Here is a 25,969-nt window from a genome sequence, read left to right as displayed (position 1 = left end):
AAGTGCTTGGCTCTTGCTTGTATGCCATTTGCGTCCTATGGTCTAACACTGTTTGAGACCAATCAGTTTCAAAGACAATGCATATACTACCAGAGCATGTTTTTTTTTGCATGTTCACCACAAGTAAATATGGTTCATACAGGCCTGATTCCTTGAAAACAGTATCTGTTTGGTTTTTTTACATCTTAACACCTGTTTTATTGCCAGAAAGGGTAAAACATATTCTTGTAGTGCACAATGTGATAATTTATTTTGAAGTATTGCCACAGCTCTATTTGGACATGTTGTTTGCTATTATACAATTATCTTATTTTTTATAATAATAATAAAAATGAATTCATACTTTGAAACAAATACATTTCCGAAGACAAACTGCATGTCTCTCATAAGTGGGAATTTCCACAGCAGTGACAAGTGAATTGGAATAGCGTGCGATTACTGTGTTTACTTCCAAGGCTGGGAGCCCTAATGTGTTTTTGGCACAAAGATTACAACTTTCTGAATGTCAAAAAATGACAGAAATTGCTTGATTGAAATTTTGGTGCATTGAGCGCACGGACTTTGTCTTGTTGGGTTCGTGGACACGGACATTTTAAATATAAATGCCATTTTTTGGAATAAATACTGAATTTGAGCTTTCTTGCAGCGTTGCTCCTAATTAATTTGAAACGATTTACTTCGAGTTGTTAATCGAAACGGCAGATTATTAGCAGGTTGTTTCAATACCATAATTTTTTAAGGACACATGTGGACAATTTTTTTTCACTTTTATATATGTATATATGATTGCTCACCACATTGTTTTCTGTTTGCTTTTGGCTGTTTTCCTCATTATACAATGTTTTTTGCTTGACCCGACAGTCGGGGAAATTACTTATTTGTGAGACTGTCAGGCATAAATGTCCGACGGCAGGCAGTTTATGTTCCAGTTTGAAATGCTTAAGCTATTTTATGCATCATGAGGTCTCCTGTGTCCATACATCTCCTTGGAAATGTCTCTTTAAATGTTAATGCAGCGCTGTTGGTTGAATCCCTTGCATCTATTAGCGGCCTTTGAAATATATTGATGATATTTATCCCATATTACCATGAGAAGATCGTGCAACTTGTATCAAAGCAGCTTCTTCGCATTTTTTCTGAAGCTCTCACAAATTGTCCAAATAGCTCATAAATACACCCGAGTCCCTCTTTATAATGCATCTTACCGTGTTCCGCTAAGTGGTTTAAAATTATCTCTGCCAGATGTAGTGCAAGGAGACAGCTTTAAAGCTGGATCTCTGCCATTGCCATCACAGTGGAGCAAGCTGAATACATCGGCACTTGAATTGCCGCCGTTGGCCATGGCTAAATGTGGAATATGTGCTCATCTCATAGCAGATCACAACATCGCTTGCCCCTGGAGTATAAGTGCACTATTACACATATGGTATTCGTCTGTCAACCGCATGGGTGAGTGATTTTTATTGCGAATGCCCCTCACAAGACACATAATCTTTACCTTGCTCAGCTGCATCTGTGCAACACGTGGAAGGATACTCAAGGGTCTCTCAGTATTATATCGGATTTTTAAACCTGTAATAGTGTGCAATGTGACTTCAATTACTGTAACAGGGTGCCAAACAAAGCAGCATTCATTTAGTTCCATTCATTCATTCGTTCATTTTTTTATTGTGTTTCCATAAATCTCTGTTCACCAAGGTCCCAGTGCCTGACACCATAACAATAATTGAAGACTTGGTCCAACATGGACCGAACCCGGATGTACCTGCGCTGGTTAGGCACTGCCTCACCAACACTTACTTTACCTGGAATAGTACCTTCTACAAACAAAATGAGGATACCCCTATGGGTTCCCTCTTGTTGCCAGTGATAGCCAATGTTTTCGTGGAGAAATTAGAATCTGATGCCATCCAGACATCCACCCTTTGTCCTTCCCTGTGGAAGAGATATGTGGATGACACATTCGTCATTTGGCCACATGGCCTCCCAGCATTGAACCACTTCCTAGACCACATAAATTCCAGACACCCATCCATCAAATTCACCATGGAAGTGGAGAAAGATGGCAAGCTGCCATTCTTGGATGTTCTGTTTGAGAGGAGGCCTGATGGCTCTTTGAGACATTCTGTTTACAGGAAATCCACCCACACAGATTCCTACTTGAAGCCTGATTCCCACCACCACCCGGCTCAAAATAATTCCCTCATCAAAAACTATACCATAGGGCTCTGCATCTCTGACCAACACCACCTGGCCAGTGAATTAAAACATGTACATCTGGCCCTCAATATGAACGGATGCTCTGACCGTACTATCCGCCAAGCTGTTTCTCCCACCATACAGAAACAACCACTTGAAACTCTGATCAAAATCATCACGTTGCCATACATAGCAGGCATTACCAAAAATATTTCCAAAATTCTAAACAAACACAAGATCCAGGTCCGGTTCAATACAGTGCACAACATCCAGGATCTGATCCCATCCGTGAAGGATGTCATTCCTGACTTGCAGTGCCCCGGTGTTTACAAATTGAGTTGTACCTGCGGGGACTGCTATATCGGGGAGACGAAACGACATATTTCTGACCGAATTCGCGAGCACAAATCAGATTTGAAACATGGCAGAACCAATTCTTCGGCCGTAGCTGATCATTGTTTCAACACAGTGGGTTCCCATGATATTGTTTTCTCCGATACCAAAGTACTCTGCAAACCTCCCGGATACTATCAGACATTTGTCCATGAAGCTATCCAGATATACAAACATAGACACAACTTCAACCGAGAGGATGGTTTCAAATTGAGGAATCATTGGAAAGATGTCATCAACCAAGTCAAACTTTAGCTGCCTTTTAATTGTACAGCCATTCATATTTCTTACAGTTTTATATTCCCAGCTTGATTAGCCCCCTTTTTTAACCAAGTTAAACCTAAGTTAAACTTTAGCAGCCTTATAGTTCACTGCAATATACTGCAAGGTAACCAGTTTGTCAGCTTAAATACTGCCTCTTGTTTAGTTGTCCTCCTTTTTTAACCACTTACCATCGCCTACACACGGCGCCCTCCTTAAACCCCCTGCAGCATAACAAAAGGAGGCTTAACTTAAACCTCCCCCACGGCCCATCCTGGCCCCTCCCCCCCCTTAACCTGTATATAGTCTCGTATTTCTTAGAGTTCTCTCTACTTCATACAGCAATTTTGCTGTGACGGTGCCACCTGAAGACGGAAGCTTGTGTTACCTCGGAAACGTCGTGCTTTAATATAATTGTATTTACTTTTTTACCTACGTGATTTTACCGAAAAAAACAAAGATTATGGACCCTTGCAGTCATGAAAACTTCAAATCTAGAATCAAATCTAGAATTTCCATAAATCACTCTAAAATTTTACCAATATGCAAACAGCCATGGTTCAGAGCTACAGTGCAACCCTCTCCTACCCGCAATGATGTGCGGGTTAAATCGGTGAATCAAATTATTCACATTTATCGATGAAAATCCATGCAGTTAGGCACCCGAGTCGGGAATTAACCCTAGGCACTTTTTATTGTGAGGCAAAAGCATCACATTTGTGCTACCCTACCACCCAACGGCATCTAGATACCGAATAAATGCACAGTAAACCAGACAATACTGTCTGGAACACTCTTCCTTCCAATATTAGGAAGCCGCTAGAGCTATGTACTTTTAAATCTGGAATGAAAACGAATTTATTTAAAAGTATTTTTGTGTTTTATTTTGTTTGCATTCCCCCCCACGCCTCCAATAAGCGCGGTTGACAACGAAGGATGCGAAAGAAGTTCAGCATACATAAGGAGGTTGTATGAAATAGTAAAATGCTTCACCCTTTCTCTTGATGCTCATAGTTCACAGCCGGGATACGGTTGGGCATAATCGGCACTCGTAAACCTCCCATCGCCTTCCAAAAAATACCTTCTGCTATAACAACCTTGCCAAGGAAAGACGGAGACGAGAGACAACGTTGACATGTTTAGCTCATTATGAGGACAGGCGGTGGCATTGCTTTTCACATTCCACTTAGCACTAAGCACCATATGTTCTGCATAAGGAGCTTTGCAAGCACAGACAATTCCGTAATTCCATGTTAATTATATTTTGTTGGACTACAAGGCAGTGAACGTTTTCTCAATGAGTGCATTCATGCAGCAATGGCACTACAAGTGGTGGCGTCTTAACACCTCCTGTTTTATTGCCAAAAAGGGTGAAACCTATTGATATTTTTATTATCATTTTGAATACTGGAAAAAAATCCTATAGATGTAACTGATCAACCCGAGCTATAAGTGTTCTGATACTTGCATTGCTTTTGGCGTTCTCTGGTTTGGGAATCGAATGGTAAACACTAAATGTAGGGAACATGGAAATATGTTGTGGTTAATAGCTTAGTCTTCTATTTGTTTTATGAAATATAATTTTACGTGGTCTTTGTCTCAAATAAAACATGGACAAAAGCAGTGTTTATTGAAATTATAACATTAGTTACAATCTAGGCCTTGGTAAAGTGGCTAGCTTGGACAATGCTGATGAGAGACGGGAAGGTGACCCGAAGACAACATTACGTACCAAGGCATCGAATTTCTCTGGACATGGTTGTGTGGATGCATATACATGATATATATGGTCTTGGAGCAAGCACTGTGAGAGATAACTTAGCACACAAAAGGGGGGGGGGGGTGATTGTAGCCGCGACCATGGTCAGTTATCTCTCTCTCATCAGCGACTCCCCGCCCCACTCCCACGTGGACACACTTCACTAGGTACGTTTTTTTAGCTAGATTGACCCAGAGGAGGGCCAGGCAAGACTCCGATACCAAGTGCCACTTGGGAGCAAATCGTTCTCGAATTTAGAAGCGAATGGTTATCACTTGCAATCCAGAGGTCATTCAGTTCAATATCCCACCGTGGCAGTTGAGACAACGGTGTCAGTTTCTTAAAATCCCCTCCACTGCCTCTTCCCACCGAGCAGCACTCGCCGTGCATTGGTTTCCGGTTGCCAAACAGACACATTATAACACAACAAGTGCTTGCCACAAATGAACCACAATACCTTGCTGATCTCGTCAAGGAAGATAAATCGTCACGCAAAAGCTGGTCATCCTCGCAGGAGCGGCTTATGGCTCACCATCAAACAAAAATGTTCACCGCATCATGCGCTTTCAGATGTGCTTCTGTGGCCGTCTGGAACGCTCTTCTAACATTAGGAAGCCACTGGAGCTATGGACTTTAAAATCTAAGTTTGAAAATAATTTCTTTAGAACTGCATTTTGTGTTTAGTTTTTTGTCCTTCCCCTGCACCTCTGATAAGCACATTTGGATACATACAGTGCAAAAGTAGTTAAAAATACGTCTGTTAAAAGGAGCTTCATAGCTCATCTGATTCCTCTAGGATAAATACATCTTCTGATTATGAAATGGATACGCAGCATTTAGTGCATCAGCAGGTCGTGTATTGTCATGTAAAGTGTGGGTATTCCCGTTTTTTTAAGACGTATGTCCAGCATGGAAGGGTAGGCCAAAAACCCTCTGTCAACAGTGATGTCAACAAGCAATTGAAAGGTTGCACCTTTACCGTTTTTGGTCATGCCCCAAAGTGCTTGTTTTTGTTGTTTCTGTTTTGTGGAATGTATTTTATCGAGCATTTTCCATTGCCCCATTTTTTTGTTCTGCAGAATTTCTCAGGTCTCTCATACAAATGAGACCTCTCACACTGGGCTCTCGGCTGGTTTTTTTCAATATTATGCATATCATTATAAACGTAACATTTCAGGGCTCACTTTCGATTTTTTTTTTAATTTAAAATATCCACAGAACGTTCATGTCAAGAATGTATTTTTTACACTTTGACCGCACTTGATATACAATGCATGATGGTCTACGCTTCCACTCCCCCACTCACCCATTTATTCCAAACACCGCCACAACCAAGGCATGGGAATAAGTGGAACCTCTTCGCATTGTAATGGGCAACTGATATGATAACATGACCCCGCTCTTCTGTTTAAAATTGCATTGCAAAGGGTCACGATGTATATGAGCCACCTGTCACACCACTGTTGCACATCTGTCAGTGCTGCAGCAGGAATAATTTGAAGAAGGGGAGCCCCCACCTGGAACTAACCTATTTACTACCTACACGGTATTCTGCTTCCTAAAGGAGCCTGGGGCCAATCTATTGCAACAATAATAATGCAAATTCCTGCACAGCAACCTCAATCCTGGCCATGCCCTTGATTTCTCTTGTCCGTCTACTGTGACAGATTGACAGGAGATATTTTAAAATGGGACGCTATAAAACGTGCAGTTTTTGTCGCAATGCCACTGAGTAGGTTTCCACGGTTACGCTGTGTGCTCAGGGGCTGTACCACGTGCTTTCCAGCACGATGACCGACGTTTAGCTCCACGTGCTGGAAGCTTCTTCAGAAAGTGCATTTAATTCCTGATAAAGCTCAAAGCGCACAGAGCAAAACGTTGGACATCTATTTCATCAAGTACCTGGAGCTTTGCAATGCTTTGCAAAACACATTTATTTGATGCATTAGTTATTTATTTAGATCCATTCGACACATTTTAGTTTGCACAACATGACAGTATAAATACTTCTCTAGACACTGTATTTATTTAATCTAATATCGCAAATAAGGCAAAGTAATGATCAGATGTGTAATTTACTTTATATGTGAAAAATACATCCATGCATGTGGTCCAGTCAAATTGTTATTGGAATAAATAACATCCGTATCCAAGTTTTGCTGGGGTGGAGCAGCGGTGCAGTGGTTAGCACACTGTAGTATGGATCTGGCGACAGGATGTTAATATGCCATTGTATTGAGGGACTTACTGCTGTATTATCTCGGTGGGGCCTGGGACCGTTGTGTTGTTGTGTTTTGGTTGTTTTTGCTGCCTCGTCAAATTTTTATAAATCAGACTTATATGATTAATTATATATATATAGTGACTCGCTTACTATGTTCTATATTTTGCCCTCATGTATTTTTTTTATTGTTGTCTTGTTTTCTGTTGTAACTTTGCTTACCCCATGCCCCGTACAGGACACCTGTGAAAAAGAGCATCATGGCTCATCGGATTCCTCCTACAGTCTAAATAAAGATTCTGATTCTGAATTGCTGACCATGGCTAACATGAGTCACGAGTATCCCCCCCCCCCAACGCCACTCTTTTACCAACCTCCACTCTGCAGCAGAGTAAAATATGGCCAAGCCGTCCCCATGACTGACATAGCATGGGGTGGCCCTCAACCAGCAGCGAATTGACAGGCTGGAAATTCGTTTTATTTTTCCATTATAAGGACTCAAAGTGAAAACAACCAAGGGCATCATAGAAATGTTCTTGTGTTGTGCTCCTTCAATCTAAGGCATATGAATAATATCACTGGAGATGCAACATGCATTTTAATATAGGCTTGGTGTGACCCTGCACTACTGTCATGATTACCCCCAATTCCCAGCTACCCGACAAATAATATAATCCGCGCTTATTATGTGGTGTAAAAAGACACGGACATACATGCCCCGTATAGCCTTGATAGACTTGTGAGGAAAGTACATTTAGTGAGCACCTATGAAGGCCGGGCACAGCACAAAAGGGGGGTGGGTGGCCAGCACCACGCTCGGCCGCTTTTGTCTCACCAGTGGCAATGTTTACACATGAAACATGGTACTCACTTAAGGCTGAAACCTAGGGGAGGCCCAGGACCGGTTCAGATAATCATCACTGGCGTTGACCGTGAGCGGGAATCGAATTCGTGTCGCCGGGTTCGTAGCGCAGCGCGCTAACTGCGACACCACCGCTCCCCATATTATAATACGGTGCACACAAACACGCACAACCATGCACGTGCGCGGCGCGTGAGTGACGCGGTGTATGTCGAGGAATGCTCTGCTTCCTCGAGTAAGTGAAGGTCATGCTCGGCAGGTATTTTCTCGGTGCTCAGCTTGTCATCGGAGAGCATGTCGCTGGCCGCCGAGCTCCCCAAGGTGTCGTACGTGAAAGCCATCGACATCTGGCTCATCATGTGCCTGGTCTTCACGTTCGCCTCCCTCGTCGAGTACGCCATTGTGCAGGTCAGCGCGAGCAATTCCAGTCTCCCTCATCGGCCTCCCTCCCTCCCCTCCCTCTCTGAAAGGAATGGACGACCCAAATAAAAAAAAGAGCAATTAGATGAAACTGAGCTCCTGTTTGCATACATTTCACATTCCTATAGCAGGGGCAAATCTATCCATGGGACAACCACTATTGACTTCTGCAACAAAGTGGTAGTTATTATAATGACCCCAAAGGCATGATGGGCGAAGGCAACCCCCAAGCAGAGTTTGAACTCGCAACCTTCCGATTCCGAGCCAATTGCTCTACCACTGAGCCACCTCTCTGATCCGATATAAAACAAGTGGACATTATTTTGTTTGAATAATTAAACGGGTGATGGCATTTGTTTCATTGTCGAAATTAAGTGACATTTAATGTATCAAGTATTGGACCTTGCAAATACTTATTATCTCATGAGAATGTGTTTAAATTCAGGGTTATTGCCTATTAAGCCATACAGGGTATGGCCTATCAAATCAATGCTGCTATCTAACTCGATGCTATAAGCAAAAGTCAACTATAAACCCTGCGAGGATTCAAACTTAATTGCAACAAAATTACCTTTCCGTTTTGATATTGCACACCCTGCTTTATGCCTTGTTTAAAACATGCTACGATAATTATATTGATCCCGAAAACCCATTAAGTGTATTAGTAATTGTATTGAAGTGATGACGTAATGTGTGCTGGTGTTCGGTGGATCTTTTATATTCACGATCATGAGAGGCGACGGCAGCTTTGGGAGGCTTACATCCGGCAGTGGATAGACCATGGCTGATGATGAAGTAGATTCAATGTAATTCTGTTGTGCTAAGTAACACACACTTTCTTGTTGATGAATTAGCTCATGTATTGTCTATAATCGATTGTATCAACATATCATTATTTGGACACTGAATCCCTCTGTGCTAACGTGACAATGAAATTGGTTACTGTGAGAACAAATCTCATGTTTCTCTATCCCAGCTCCCGGCTTGAATACAGGGTGGCAACACAACTACACCAATTAATTGACAACGCATTCAGTGATCACACTGTGCATTGTGACATCGCTGGAAATCATGGAGACCAAAATCTATTTTTGGAGCCCCATCGTCTTTGTGTAGAACATATTAGAGGTTGCAAGGATCGTGTTACTGTGAATTTATAATTGCATTCATAACAGCAGGGTTGAATTTCTAAATATGGGAAATATTTTTGAATCTCCCCTTCATTTCTGACTTCCAATCACTTTGGTCCCTCATTTATATCTCATTTGCCCCTGTATGACATAATTGTGAGTTCAATATGACATAATCCCCTAACACATGTCACTAAACACGATGCAATTGTTGTCCATTACCAACAATTACCTTGCTGATCGCATCAAGGAGCATTCTCCGGTCATCCTCGCGGCGGATTTTAGCTAGCCATCGAACAAAGACGGTCACTGCTTCGCCCTTTCAGATGCGCTTCTGTGGACGTCTGGAATGCTTTTCCTCTTGATATTCGGATGCCACTGGAGCTTTGCACTTTAAAGTTTCGATTGAAAACTCATTTGTTTACAACTGCGTTTTGTGTTTAGTTTGTTGTCCTTCCCCTGCACCTTCGATTAGCACGGTTGGTTATGTACAGTGTATGCATATTGAACTTCTTTCACATACTGTGTCTTGAAGCCAGAAACTTGAATTCAATACCTGGCCATGGCTACCATCGGTCTGTAAATGATAACTGAATTGGTTCTCGGCCCTCACCTTCACCAAACCACAGGGCGTGGTGAGGCCTTTATTCAGCAGTCAAAGGGGGGTCTCTAAATTGATATTAATAACATTGTGAACAAAGTGATAAGTGGACACGTGCACTTTTCATATTTAACGTTTACCATTCTGACTGAGCCTCGTTAACGAACACATGTACGCAGGGTGTGTATGAACACACGTGCACGGGGAAATAAGTTCAACATACAATTTTAACGAATAGCACAGCCCACATTAGCTGTATAATTATCCTTTATAGGCTTATGAACACCGGACTTAAATTTGCGTTATGTCCTTGCGCATAAAAACAACAACAACAAAGGCAGAGTTTGAATAAACCGATGTGTTTTTTTGTGTGTTGTACCTTGGGTTGGTCAGGCATGTCCAACGTTTCTCTCCAGGTGCTGCTCCCTTAGGGACTTAAGAAGTTCTTGAAGGAGCTCTCAAGCAGAGTTAAACTAGACACAACCGTGAAAAACCCACGCAGTGGCATTGGAGTCTCCAGCCTCATTTGTGGCAGCAATGTGCAAACACAGGCAGCCATAGTTCACCTTAACCGTTAAATAATTCGTGAGACATGAACTGCTTCACTGCATTCCATGCACCATTCATGAATTAAAGCATCACTATTCTTCTGCCGCCACTATTTCTCCAGTTATTGCTCTCCAGAGATCGTTAATGCATGTTAATTTACTCATATAAAACTATCACAAGCGTGTTCATCTCACCCCGCTTCAATATTCAAATTACTAGTGCACTGACGCTTTATGCTACTAGAACTACTCGCAATGCCAGTAAGTATTTTCCCACACACTTCTACATCGTGTAACGCATTCCCTATGTATATTTCTCCAAAAATTAAAAATCTGCAGTGATTGAAAAAGCCATTCTACGTATAGTTGTTTAGTTTATCTGTGCCATAGTCTAGACGTTACTGTTCGGGCCTTTCGATAATATACTAAAAAAGTCTGTTCTGCTTTACTAATATCACTTGCATTATGTTTATTTAATTTGAATAATACGCTTCACTCTTAATTAGCTACTTGCTACACAATTGCTCTGTCAGTCCTGCTCAGTTGATGAATGCAGTGTCAAAAGCACAAATGTGATCAATACATGGTTTGCTTTGACCAGGAGTCAAAACTCAATTTGTCTGGATTGAGTTAAGCATCCTAGCTGCTATTCGACATGAGTGCCATTCCTACTTAGAGTATACTTCGATTTGAAAATGTAAAACACCAAAGCATATTCATCTCAAGACACTGAACAAAACACCGAGATGTGCATAGCATTGGGAGAGAGGAGACTATGCAAAGTGTATATTTTTAAAATAATAGACAGTCATAGACTAGAGGAGAAGATATAGTTCTTTAGCCTGGATTTCAACAGGGGGTGGAGCCAGTTGACATCACAGATAATCGCTTGGTGGAGTTCCAGACCATGTGGACAGCAGGGGAAAAAGAGTGACCTCCCACTGAGCGAAGAGTGACTGGGGGGCTTTGACAGAAATCCTTGCTTCTGGGGCAACGAGGCAGGAGGAAATGAGTACAATGCAATTAAAGGGGAGGAAAATGTAGGGGCAAGTCCATGGAGGATCTTGAAGATGGTAAAAGTGAGAAACTCATTTTTTCTATTCATATTCTCTACACACGTGTAGGAAGTGGTTGCAAAGTGGCTGGCGCATTGAGTTGCAGACCCGATGCTCTGCGCTCAGTTGCTGGCCGTCAAAACGATTTGCACTTCTTATCATAACCTGGTCTTCTATTGTCACCTAAAATTGAGAAATAAAATTGAGAAGTAACTTGGTGGAGTCTCTGTGAATATCGGGAATGGCGAAGACAAATATGGTGAGGTGTACCTGCTTCTGGGATTGGGGCGGTGGCACACTGATTAGGGCACTGAACTATGAACTTGGCCAGCCAAGTTCGATTCCTGACCAAAGCTGAGGTCATTAGCGATTGATATCTCGACCGGTCCCGGGATTTCTCTTCTCCAAGCCACAGTGATCTGCATGGTGAAGTATGGTCAAACAACCATGACGGTGTCCGAAAAGGCATTAAGAGGTCTTCCTCCGTTTAAAACGTAGGCTTTCGCGACCAATATTATCCATAATAGAAGTTTTTGGGTTAGATTTCGTAAATATAAATCTGTCGTTAAATCCGCCACTACCCGATACAGGTGACACAACGCTGGCTGTTGCCTGATGATGCTGGTTGTAATCACTAGCGATACGTCGTAGTCGAATTGTAAATGTTGTGAGTTTACTCACCAACACACCGGTGTGCTGTACTAGTAACGAATTGGCACGTGACAAGCCTTACTAGTTGGCTGTGTTAAGTGGTTGTGGGTTTCACGACGAATTTATATTTACGCGATCTAACCCAAAACCTCAATTATGGAGGTCTTTGTCCGTTAGTGGGCTGATAAAGTGATTGACAATACTATTATTATTAATTATTATCACGGGGTTATGGGAGCGCTGACATTAATAGGTGCTCCTGAACAGCTGTTTTCCTTTCCATGCACAAGCTGCATGCCAAACACATGTGCTGCAAGTGTGTTACGTGACGTAACAAATGAATGTTTCATATTCCAATGCTGTTTTTATAAGGTGTGCATTCGCAAAATCCACGCTGCATGCGAAGCAGTGTGCGATACACGAGCAATCATGATTATAATGTTGTCTTCTGTCTTATCGACAGACCTGTTCTTCACCTGAGGACAGCTGCTTGCGTTGTGGCCGAAACGTCGTGAGAATTATTTTATTATGTTTTATTTTTATTATTTTATTACTTCCCTTCTACGTGACTTTACCGAAAGAACCAAGAAGATGAGTTGTCTTCTGTGCTTATATTGAGCATATTGAACTCTTGTATACATAGTTAGAAAATGTTTAATATACCATATGCAGTGTTACAGAAGGTCGCATTCTTGCACCCATTGATGCAAAATTAGTCTTCAGTGGAGGGCTTCACAGCGCTTGGTAAGAGTTAAAGTAATTACGGAGCAAAGAGCCATCGTTGGGCCTTATTTCGGTCACATCTCCTGGGATGATCTTGTAATTTCACAGATTGACTTGAGAGAAATGCATTTTCATAAGTGCTTACATGGAAAACACACACTCAGCTTGGGTTTTCCAACTCGCAAATAATGTTGAAAATAATAAACTCATGAAAGAGATCATTCACTCATATATATTTTCTTCTTTTTAGAATGTCATGGAAAGTAGACGTGAACACTCAATCCAAAAATGTCACGGTGTAGGTGCATATTTAGAAGCTAAGCTGTTGTGAATGTGAATTTATTACGCAAGTCATGGATGCACTCAGAATTTTTATTCATATATTCTCTCCCCTCGGAGACTGTGGCATCTATGCATTTGTAGTCTACTAATTCAGGGACACTAGTAGGAGGCGTTATCCCTCTTGTTTATTCCGGCTCTCACAGCCATAAGAGTTAACTCCCTAACGGGTCGGGACAGCCAACATGCTTCCAGACCGACAGCTTGAAGAGGGGAAGACCACGACGACAGCAGCATGACGAGTTCAATTCCCGATGGTAGCAGCTCCGACTGGGAGTCGGAGCTCATCTTTTAATCTCCCCAGTGTGGCCAGGCTCCACCCTTGCCCAGGCTCCCTTCTGGATCCCCCCAGAAGGCCCAGGGCTTGGCCCACGGGTCCAACTGGTAGACGGGCTGCTATCCCTCATTCCATTGTCTACCAATCTCTCAGCGCCACGCGCTACAGTGACTCATTCAATGTCACTTCACATTGATGAGCACCCTCTATGCCTCATCTGCTCTGGTGACCAGCGTTGATTGTGTTAAGCCACGATAGCGATATAAATGTGTGTCAACAAAGCGTTTTTTTAACTCCATTTTAATCAACTACCATTTCGAGCGGACGGGATTCGTCAAGGGTGACGGTGACTATGACGACTGACTGCAAAACAGGCCGAAGCGTGACTGTCTGTAATGAGGCGAAATCATTGAGGCTGCATGAAGAAGCAGACTACGGTCATTTGGCGGCGTTATCTGCGACTGTGCCGAAGGACTCAAAATGGAAATTCGTGATACTTATATTTATTTACATGTATAATAATAATACAACTATTGTGGGGGTTAAAAATGTTGGTCCCCTCACAACAAGATTTAATGAGTAAGAGCAGACTACATTTTTTTTGCTGCTTTAGTCAAACATACTTTAATTTTGAGATTGACTAAATTAATCCACAGACTGGGAAATTACAAAAAAATCCACAGGGCGTCATCAACCACACAAAGGTTATGGCTCAAATAAAAACAAATGCTGCCCACAATTACTCCACTGGTAACATTATTCCTGCTGCTTCGATATAATTCCCACATTTTATTTTTGTAACGCTGCCTCTGCCGCTTTCCCATCACTTTGTCCTCGTGTGATTGCCTTTTGTGCATTTTATTTAACGATTCGCAGTATTTAAATGCGTTTCGGTGGGAGTGTTCTGAAGATATATCCATAATGTAACAGCTTACGGGTCCAATTGCGGTAATTGTTTTGAAGCGGTGACAATGAATTAATAATTATCATATAGAAATAACAAATATTGTAAAGTATTGCATATTGCAGTGATGTCGTGGTGAGCGCACTGTGCTATAAACTGGGGGACATGAATTAAATTCCCAGCCACGGCTACCATCAGTGGCTGAGTGATTACTGAACCAATCTTGGTCCTCCCTGCTTCACCAACATACACTGACCAGCATGGTAACGTTTAAGTTAAATAACTCCATTCCAAGACACGGCATGAGGAGACCTTCAGTCAGCAGTGGATTTACAAAAAGGCTGCACAGTATGTTTTTGATGTTGTAAAAATGAATCGCAATCATACGGACATTACAATTTAATTATACATACTTTGACATAATGATGACGGTATCAATCTGGCAGTTTGGAAATGAAAATAACGAGTGAGAAACGTGAAAACCACAGGAGATATTTGCCACAAGAAAAATAATTTTGTATGACCCAAACAAATCCTGTTAAATATTCATGTTGGTTCGATCAATAGGTTGCCTGCTGTCATCATTTACATCGAAAACAAATGAGGCAATATATTCTTGACTAGTTGTGATTGACTTGAAGTCACGATTTTGTCAATAGTGTTTGCATTATTTATTGTCGCAATAGGGAACATCACGTGGTGTGATGGCAGTACACTATACCAATTTTCATATCATATATAAATCAGACAATTAATGCATAATATACTAAGCTGCTTCCTTGCAACCATTATATGCACGGGGATGTCAATTTTAAGTAATAACTATATGCTTTACCTCTAGCTTGTCCAAATAAAATACATTATGTTGAATCAATGGCTAATCTTTCGATACATTTCGAATTCTTTAACCATAGTCACGTTCTTGTTATTGCATATATTTAAGTTACATCTATAGTATTGCGTTATACAATATTTCAGATATTAATTCCAGTCATAGTCCACGTAATTCTACATTATACAAGACAACAATTCCAATTCAATGTTGGATGCACTGTGCCTAAATGCAACTGCAATTTACAAGGCTGTACAAAACAACGGGATACGCATCATGGAGAAAGTAGGCATATATACTTTTGGTTTTTTTTAAGGCAAAAGGAGTATGGTCATTCATAGAGAAGAGGGCAGAAGGAATCGCCGGTGAGAATGAGTTTCAGATCACAGTGGCAGCAGACGAGAAGGAAAGACCTCGAACAGAGTGAATGTTGACTTGGGGTTTCCACAAAAGGCCTGGGTTTCTAGAGTGAAGAGTGTGCAGGAATGTGGAGTGATATGAGAGGGGGAGAGGCAGAATGTTGCTAGTTTAATGAAGGATTTTGAACATGGTGAGGGTGATCCAGATCTGGAATGAGTACCAGTGGTGGTATGCAGTATTGGAGTGATATGGTCTCATTTATGGGTGCAGGTGATATCTTTGGATACGGCATTTTTATCACCTGGGATTTGGAGGTGATTGATTCTGGGAGTCCATAGAGAACAGACGTCGATGCGAGATGTGATCAAGTTACAGGTCTCCGTGTCGGCCGGGGAAACACAATGGTGGATGTGGGAGATGCCGTGCCAATGGAGAGATGAGGTCCTGTCGAGTTGGATTGCGTGGGAAGAGAACGAGTGCTAGAGATCGATTGTGCCTCAACGGTTGTGATGTCAGGAGCAGCAGGCGCCCAGTTCAGTGGCAGTCTTAGCCGAGCGCGACCCTCTTTGCAAATGAGGAAGTCTGCATTGTTTGACTCGAACCCCAAACCTCTGCACCTCCGATTAGCAGGGTCGGCTACGTACGGTGTGAAATTAATACATATATCATCATGCAGTCCGCCCCCAAGAACTATGACCTCTCTTGCATCGGGAGTCAGTAATTCTTCATCATCTTACTACATACATGCATTCTACCACTCAGTCATGTCTGCAATGCTGAAGTATGCAGTGCTCTTTAAACAAGGGTAGTGACAAATTATGTTACTACTGTGTTGCGACAGTACCAAGTGATGATAGGTACTGTATGTGGGGTCCCTCTCTATGGCACCAGTATGAGCATGGCACGGCATGACTCACTGGAGGGCAGGGTTCGGGTGTCACTGAGGTCGGGTCAGGACGTGATACCCTGGGTGAACCCGAGAGGGCACGTCACCTGATGAGGGGGCCCAGGAGACCCCCTGATGGGGGTGCGAGGGTCACGTGATGAGGAACCCGGGCCTTCCCGAAGGATCTGGAAAGGGGCATGACCGACGGCGGAGCGAGCCACGCCGCAGCAGTTATAAGCCATGTCCCGAGAGGGATCTGGGCCATTCAACTCTGGGAATAAAGCCGCCGCCTATGGTCCTCAGTCTCCGGTCTCCGCTCGTGGACCAGGCAGCCTGTTAAGCTGTCCTGGTCCGACGATATACAGTGAGGGGAAAAAGTATTTGATCCCCTGCTGATTTTGTACGTTTGCCCACTGACAAAGAAATGATAAGTCTATAATTTTAATGGTAGGTATATTTGAACAGTGAGAGACAGAATAACAACAACAAAAATAAATAAAAACGCATGTCAAAAATGTTATAAATTGATTTGCATTTTAATGAGGGAAATAAGTATTTGACCCCTCTGGAAAACATGACTTAGTACTTGGTGGCAAAACCCTTGTTGGCAATCACAGAGGTCAGACGTTTCTTGTAGTTGGACACCAGGTTTGCACACATCTCAGGAAGGATGTTGTCCCACTCCTCTTTGCAGATCTTCTCCAAGTCATTAAGGTTTCGAGGCTGACATTTGGCAACTCGAACCTTCAGCTCCCTCCACAGATTTTCTATGGGATTAAGGTCTGGAGACTGGCTAGGCCACTCCAGGACCGTAATGTGCTTCTTTTTGAGCCACTCCTTTGTTGCCTTGGCCGTGTGTTTTGGGTCATTGTCATGCTGAAATACCCATCCACGACCCATTTTCAATGCCCTGGCTGAGGGAAGGAGGATCTCACCCAAGATTTGACGGTACATGGCCCCGTCCATCGTTCCTTTGATGCGGTGAAGTTGTCCTGTCCCCTTAGCAGAAAAACACCCCCAAAGCATAATGTTTCCACCTCCATGTTTGACGGTGGGGATGGTGGTCTTGGGGTCATGAGCAGCATTCCTCCTCCTCCAAACATGGCGAGTTGAGTTGATGCCAAAGAGCTCCATTTTGGTCTCATCTGACCACAACACTTTCACCCAGTTGTCCTCTAAATCATTCAGATGTTCATTGGCAAACTTCAGACGGGCATGTATATGTGCTTTCTTGATCAGGGGGACCTTGCGGGTGCTGCAGGATTTCAGTCCTTCACGGCGTAGTGTGTTACCAACTGTTTTCTTGGTGACTATGGCCCCAGCTGCCTTGAGATCATTGATAAGATCTTCCCGTGTAGTTCTGGGCTGATTGCTCACCGTTCTCATGATCATTGCAACTCCACGAGGTGAGATCTTGCATGGAGCCCCAGGCCGAGGGAAATTGACAGTTCTTTTGTGTTTCTTCCATTTGCGAATAATCGCACCAACTGTTGTCACCTTCTCACCAAGCTGCTTAGCGATGGTCTTGTAGCCCATTCCAGCCTTGTGTAGGTCTACAATCTTGTCCCTGACATCCTTGGAGAGCTCTTTGGTCTTGGCCATGGTGGAGAGTTTGGAATCTGATTGATTGCTTCTGTGAACAGGTGTCTTTTATACAGGTAACACGCTGAGATTAGGAGCACTCCCTTTAAGAGTGTGCTCCTAATATCAGCTCGTTACCTGTATAAAAGACACATGGGAGCCAGAAATCTTTCTGATTGAGAGGGGGTCAAATAATTATTTTCCTCATTAAAATGCAAATCAATTTATAAAAATTTTTATATGCGTTTTTCTGGATTTTTTTGTTATTTTGTCTCTCACTGTTCAAATAAACCTACCATTAAAATTTTAGACTGATAATTTCTTTGTCAGTGGAGATCCCTCCGAGTGTTAGTCAGTCAGGAGCGGTGGTCACCACCTTGTGTAGCTGTCCTGTTACGTTAAGCGTTGAGTTAGTCAATAAAACGTGTTGCCTCCAATTTCGAGTGTGTGCTTCAATTTAGCCCACTACACGTGTGTGGACGTTAAAGAACCAATCGCATGTTTGATGGAGAATGGGGCTTTTAGCCACGGTTTACTGGGTAATTGCCAGAGGATGTCAATTTTAATATCCGGTGCTGATACATTAATAGTGTTATTCATAATGCATTCTCAGCATTGACGTGTTATATTAACCTCTATTAAAAATACATTTGCCTCTGCGTTCATGTTGGTAGTATTTATACACAGTATGCACGATGTAAAAAAAACAGAATCCTGACACTTGGAATAAAGTGTCTGCCAGACTTTTTATGACATTGAGAGAGTATTATGCTCTCCACCTCCATTCACTTATTGTTTTAGCACTTACTATCAACAATTTGTTAACACAAACAATATGAGACAGTGTCACTTTCTTTATTCAGTTCCCCAATTGGATTATACATTGCAGAAAATACAGCAGTAGGTGTTCTGAATTGATAATTGCGTAAATAATTTGATTGTTTTTCATTTTAAGATGAATTAATAAAAAAAATACAAGCAACATGAACGACTTTGTAAAAGTACAAGGGTAAATTTTCGTCTTCAGAGATGGGTGATAGGGGCAGCAGCAATGGCTGTTACCTTATGGGCTCAGAGAACTTGACTTTTATCAAGTAACTATTAAAGAAGATTCATATTTTTGAACATAGAGAATGTGAAAGCAAAGGATGCTTTGCTATTTTTGTTTTAATCATGATTTCAGAGCGAAGGGGCCAGTAACAAACAGCACCATTCAATGTATGATAGATGAGTAAATTATTATTATAATTTACAATTATAAGGCGCAATTCATCCAGGGATCGCAGTACGCCAAATACATTTCTTGAATAGAATAAAGCTATAAATACCTGTAAATGGAGAACAAAAAAAGCATGAAGAGAAGTGAAGCGGCCTGCAGTATGGTGGTTGAAGAGTGTGGATGAGACGAAGCAGAGTCTTTAATATCGGTCCAGGAAGTTGCAATAAAGCACTGTAGATCTAATCAGGCAGTGGAGGTTGCAATTGGTGGCACATGTTTGCAGATTTGAAGAGGTTCGCTTCCCCGAACGAGACAATGGAGTGGCATACAGAGGTTTGTGACCAACGAGAAGCCCTAAAGCCACACGATGGCATGAAGATTGGGCGTCAGCTTTGCAACAACTCTGAAAGCCAGCAGAAGGAAGTGATTACGAGGTGTGGTGATGTCAACGGCAAAAGACCTCAAAAATAAAAAAAAACGTCTTTTTGCTACATACGTTGACACTCACGGGGTATAACATCAAAATGAACGCCACATAGTGTCCGCGTCAAAAAACGAGGATCATTGTGTTCTAATTAGACAATTATGGAAAGAGTAAATTTGCATTGCGTTTAAATTGCATGCTTGAAAATAATTAGCTGATTATCTCCACCCAATGAAAACCCCTCACAGCTGTAGAAAAAAGGTGTAATCTGAAGCACATGTCAAAGAATTCAGGTTAAGATGAAGGATGACACAAGGGATTATGCTTGAAAAAAATAAAACCTACAATACCTTAGATTCCCCAAAAGAGAACACAGCGTGTAAATGTATACATACGTAGCAGCCTCGTATGATGGTCAGCATTTAAAGTGAGCAATATCAACTGATTGAAAGTATATCAGTTAATTGCTTCAAGTCATTATACCATGACAATCCTATTTCTAGATCTATGTTAAATCAAATTAACCCACAGCATTTGTTTTAGGAAGCCAACTCTGAACCAGTTTCAACCATGTGGGACTCAATAGCTGAGTATGTGAAATGATGCTGGACGATCATACCCGAAATTGGTCGAGTGTGCTTGTTTAAATAATTGCTGATTCATAATATCAGAGTCTGAAGGACTAAAACACTGTAATGTGCATGTATAGTCACAGAGTGCGGCTTATATTTGTTTATACCCATAATGCTCCACGACAACACATCGTGAGTTTGTGTGCGGGTTTACCAGATGTCATTGGGAAGTGTGCCCCCCCTCCCCCTTACCATAACTAGCTTTTTTGCCCGTCCAAGGACGGGTGTATATTGCAGTAAATCTGAAATATTACGTAGAAAAATTGTTCAGCTCATGATTATTATTGAGTGGGGGGGGGTGTCTCAGTGGAGTGACGTCACTCGCTAATGGTTATTGTGGAGGGGTGCGGCATGTGGAGTGCGCAACCTTGTGCGTTAGTGTACATTTCCATGCGGGCGTGAATATTAATTAAGGGGGGGGGGGCTCTTTTGCAGTGATGTCACGCACGGATGTAGCACTGCTGTGTAGATTTATTTTTTACCGTCACTTTCTGTACAGAAACGTCATATTTGAAGCGACTTTGCGTAATCAATTATTTCATACAGCACGACCTTCCTCTGCGTTAGTGTAAAAATCCACCCACTCATAAATATTAATGAGGGGGGTGGGCCTCATGTGGAGTGACGTCACGCGGGGGGGTGGGCCTCGTGTGTAGTGACGTCACGCATGGGACGGACAGACATTGCTGGGTGATTATAGTAGGTAATGTCTAAGCCAGGGGTCGGGAACCTTTTTGACTAGGGAGAGCCATAAAAGCCAAATATTTCTAAATATATTTCATTGACAGCCATATAGTATTTTTAACGTATAATAAATTAAATATGTCTTACTTTTAATGCGACTTTTGGTCACGGGACCCGTGACCCGAGAAATTTTATCTTCAAACTAATTTCTGTTTACTTTAAAATGACACAGTATTATTAAGCAATATCACAATTATTTTAAAATCAGTTCCAAACTGATTTTATTTTTATTTTTTTATTATTATTATTTTTCAACTCAAAATTGTCTGGGAGCCATATGCCGTCACCGGAAGAGCCATATATGGCTCGCGAGCCATAGGTTCCCGACCGCTGGTCTAAGCCGACCATAGGCTGCCAAACCAAAAAAAGTATGGATTATTTATGTGCAGTGGATGCGGTTTAGGGTGGACCATGAGCTTCGTGGAAGATCACACCCAGGGATGTGCTGCGTTGGGTCTTTCACAAGGTGTTTGTTTATGACTTCTTTTTAACTGCATTCAGCTGTCCAAGCTTCATTGGGGTTGAACTCGCATTGTTGAAGCTTGAACGCATGGGTCAAAAACGGCCGTGATGGACATTAATACGAACCAATATCTGTAAACCCCTCTGTTGAGCTAAGATGTGACTTTGCTGGTATTCTTTTCTGGAACACTTGAGAGATTTACAAGTGTTAATGGAGACACTGCAGCACATTATACAGTGTCATCTTTCACCCATTATAAAGTGATATTTTTAAGGCATCTGTGCGACTCTGAGGTTGATCATTCGTGTGTCCTGTAACATAGAAGCAGCATCACTGAGGGTAATGATACCAGTATGGGTAGGCACTGGTGATCAAACAAAGTAATCCAGCTTTACCGAGTTTATGGTTTTCAATCTGGTCACCATTGACTGCAAAATCAAGTGTAATCATCTTATTCTAGATTTGAAGCTTTCGTGACTGCAAGGATTCATATTCTTAGGTTTTTTCGGTAAAGTCACGTAGGTAAAACATCAAAATTAATGAAAATAAAATAAAACAAAAATTTTATTTTCATTAATTTTGATGTTTTACCTACGTAACTTTACCGAAAAAACCTAAGAATATGTAATCATCTTCTGATTGGGATCATTCCAGCCCTAATGTGTAAAATATGGATATGCACTGCTATATCTATATATATAAACGGTAAATTTGTGAATGTGTCTGTTAAAAATGTTGATCGTACTTCCCGACATGCAAGAAACTTGCAATTTGCCATGTGTGTACTTTCCAGACTATGCACCATGCAAAAATAATAAAAATATTCTTTTGTGGGGGGGGGGGGGGGGTGCAATAATGGATATATTTTGCACGCAAGTGAGTGTGACGTCACGTCTCTGGCATGTCACCCGCATGCGGCAGCGTTACGTAACCAGTGTGCCTGCTGGCGTCACGCACCCCCCCCCCCCAAACCCTCCGCGTAGGCCGTGTATCCCGCACAAATGCGCGGCTGGGGGGGGAAATAATGCATCTAACCTATATAATTCATTTTTTGTCCGTCCGTCCGTCCGTCCGCGTACGCTCCCTACCGGGGGATTTAGCTCTCGGACCGTGGGGTTCGGCGAGATTAAATTTTGCAGGTGGGCACGCCCCCGGCCCCGCGGTAAACTTAGGCATTTCCGATTTTTCGTCTCTAAACTTTAAATCGGACCGATTATCGATTTAGTGCGATTTATCTTTATTTATTTATTTAACGCTTTATTTATTTATTTACTCTTGCCGGCCGGCGCAGACCACGGCGGTTGCCCCTGGCAACGGGTAGAGAGAGACGCGTTCGCTGCGGGGTGGACGCCATTTTGAATTACCATTAAAAATATGCGCACGCATTAACACGCGATTCTGAGGTAAATTCATCAAAGTTTCACGTCCTCTTTACTCCCCTTCCACCCCAATGTGTGCAATTACTATTATAGATACCACTTCCTCTGTTGTATGTAAGGTGTTGTTAGTATATATACCTACGAGGGGTAAAGATATTTTTTGAGGGGGGGGGGGGGAGACCGCAATTTTCGGAAACCTTTTTAATATACTAGGCTACAAACTTCAAATTTGCCATGTGGCTAGCTCCCATACTGTACACAATGTAAAAGTTTTGCATTTCGGGGGGGGCGGGGGAATCACCATGAAGTGTGTGGCGTCAACCCGCATGCAGGACTGGTGATAATCGATATCTGGTGAGCGTTGTGGTATCGATTAAACGGGAATAGGTCGATACTAAAGAAATCTACAGCCTTAGATTGCTTTGCTCGATTGAAAGAATCGAATCTTGGCGCGCAAGCGTAAGTTTTTATTTCCACCGCGCGTTGGGTTTTATTTGAATTAATGAGGTAATGATCAAAGTTATATTTTCATTTGTATATTTTATGTTTTTAAGTTTTAATACGTTTTTAAATGTACTTTTTCCCGCTAGTATTGAATATAGCAAATGAACACGCGGTTACCACTTTTTCCATGACTTTTTCTCTTCTTGTGCCTAACTCACATCGTAAAACCAATATCTAGTTAAGGTCAACGTTCATCCAAGCTCAATGTCAAAGTGTACCCAACAGTACTCATATGCAATGTGGCCCTAAGCCAGTGGTAGAAATGATCAGATAAAGCAGTCTGTTAAGGGATGCTTCAATGTGATCAAATAATATATATGTAGGACGATGTCACTAATTCTTCCTGACCGATTAACCGCCGAAAACCCATTGCGGTAATTTGTGCACAAAATTACTGGAATTTTCTCCAGATGATCACAGATATGACCGGTTCATACGCAACAATGCGTTTGTATTCTCTCGTACGTTTACTGACATCTAAAGCACATCTCAACGGCTTGTGTTTCATCGCAGTATTTGTGCATGTGTCATTTTCTTTCGATGTTCACATATCCGATAATATGGATAGGTTTAAGTTTTGTCTTAAAACGCATTTTCTTAAGTAATTTTTATTCTTTCGATTTAAAGCTTTCGTGACTGCATGGATCCATCTTCTTGGTTCTTTCGGTAAAGTCACGTAGAAGGGAAGTAATAAAATAATAAAAATAAACATAATAAAATAAAATAATTCTCACTATAAAATAATTTTATTATGTTTTATTTTTATTATTTTATTACTTCCCTTCTACGTGACTTTACCGAAAGAACCAAGAAGATAATTTTTATTCTATTTAGCTTTTCCTCTCTTGGCCTTTCCTTATTATTAGAAGCCACCTTGAGACATTAGTGGAAGGCGCCTTACAAACAAATGTAAATTTCGATTTAAAGCTTTCGTGACTGCAGGGATTCGTCTTCTTGGTTCTTTCGGTAAAGTCACGTAGAAGGGAAGTAATAAAATAATATTATTTTATTATGTTTTATTATTTTATTACTTCCCTTCTACGTGACTTTACCGAAAGAACCAAGAAGACAAATGTAAATTATTATTACATGCAACCTTTTCGCATATCCGCCTGTATGTCAGTCTCCAGCAAGCCTGTTATGTATGCATGACAAAAAAAACTGCGTATATTTATCAGGTTGGATTCAGTACATTTTACAATACAGTATCCAAAATCAGTTTTTATCCAAATGTTGAATGGTGATATCGGGTGACACAAGCCTGGGCACCCGGAGATGTTACACTGCTGTGGTAGATTAGTATATTTTGGCCAATGCACACATGTCCTACATCTCTTTGATAATTATGCTCTGAAAAAAAGAGGCAGTGAAAGACCGTATATATTCCATGCCAAGGCTTGTGAGGCGTATTACATGCCATGTGTCCGCACGACCTTTGCAGAATACTATTTTGGTAACTACTGCCTCTTATTGAAACAACCTTCCCAGTTCCATAAGTCATGCGCTGCCACAATCGCTTTTTATAACACTGTAGAAATGTCAGAACAAGTGAATATGCTAACTTAAAATGCAATGGTATTGCCTTAAATACTTTTAATGACCTGAAATAACCTATATTGAAGTAGAAATGCATTAACATGAAATATCTATTATTTTCTCTTTGCCGCGTAAAAATGTCTTGTTATGCCATTAGAATGTACCCCGCATAATAAAAATGTGTAATACAATGAGATGCCAAGTCATCAAGATTAGACTGTGCAGTATATGAGATATTGCCGTTGTTTGTCTTTCTAATAATTAAAAAACAAACAGGCAAGCCATTCCATAAACTAAAGATGCACTTTTTTGTGGCTATAGTATATGGTCATTAAATTTAATTCATTTTATAAAATAGATGTTTAGAAGATGTAGAAGTGATATCATTTTTTCCTTAGAACTACTTTTTGTGGTCAGTTTTTTGTCCTTCCCCGGCACCCCCGATTAGCTCGGTTGGATATGTACAGTGCGAACAAGTCCAACGTACATGCATGAAGCACAACAATGAGATGTCTACAGCACAGGAATGTGTAATTCCCACCTCTGCCTCAAAGGGTCATTTACAGAGATGAGTGCTTGTCCAATTCTCAACTAAGCACAGATAGATTTTGACTTGATTACATTATGGACAATTATCAAGGTCAAGCATTAGTATCTATCTGTAAGATGCTTAAAGGCCTCAGCAATTCAAAGCGCTTCATATGATCACTTCACATTATTCCAATATCCCTTTTGCAGTCTCGCCAAGGGGAACCACCAGTGGCAGGTGGCGCTGTGCAGCGCAAGGTGCAATCAGTACAACCCTGAAAATGGCCATTAGTCTGGCAGTAGGAGGTGCTATTATTACAATAGTCTCTCGGTTAATAGTGACATCGGTTAACGGTTTTTCGGTTAACGCTTCGCCTCCCATATGACCCCATAGTTTCGACTAACGTTAAAGTTCTGACTTACGGTAAGTTTATGTTATATGCACGTGGCACTAATTTCGACCAATCTAAGCGCTCGTAAGCGGAGCTGAGCCATGCCCTTAAGGCATGCCTCAGCTCCACTTACAGCCCATTTATGG

General features: G+C 41.6%; 1 protein-coding gene across 3 annotated transcripts in view; it reads left to right on the top strand.

Moving 5' to 3' along the window:
* The window catches only part of GLRB (glycine receptor beta), a 186,260-nt gene that overhangs the window by 117,736 nt on the left and 42,555 nt on the right, over positions 1-25,969 (top strand). Inside the window, exon 10 of one of the 3 annotated variants that reach the window (XR_009755190.1) lies at positions 7,974-8,103. Coding sequence is in view for 2 of the 3 variants with exons in the window: in XM_061552206.1 (XP_061408190.1) it covers positions 7,955-8,103 (149 nt within the window). In the remaining variant the exon portion in view is untranslated. Of the gene's footprint in view, positions 1-7,071; positions 7,108-7,954; positions 8,104-25,969 lie in introns of those variants that run through there. The other 2 variants (XM_061552206.1, XM_061552207.1) reach the window with 2 other exon arrangements.

Source organism: Lethenteron reissneri, chromosome 16 (assembly GCF_015708825.2).
Source record: "Lethenteron reissneri isolate LAM-NWPU_2019-01 chromosome 16, ASM1570882v1, whole genome shotgun sequence".
NCBI lineage: Eukaryota > Metazoa > Chordata > Hyperoartia > Petromyzontiformes > Petromyzontidae > Lethenteron > Lethenteron reissneri.
The sequence above is the reverse complement of the archived record's forward strand: the minus strand, read 5'-3'. Positions and strand labels throughout refer to the sequence as shown.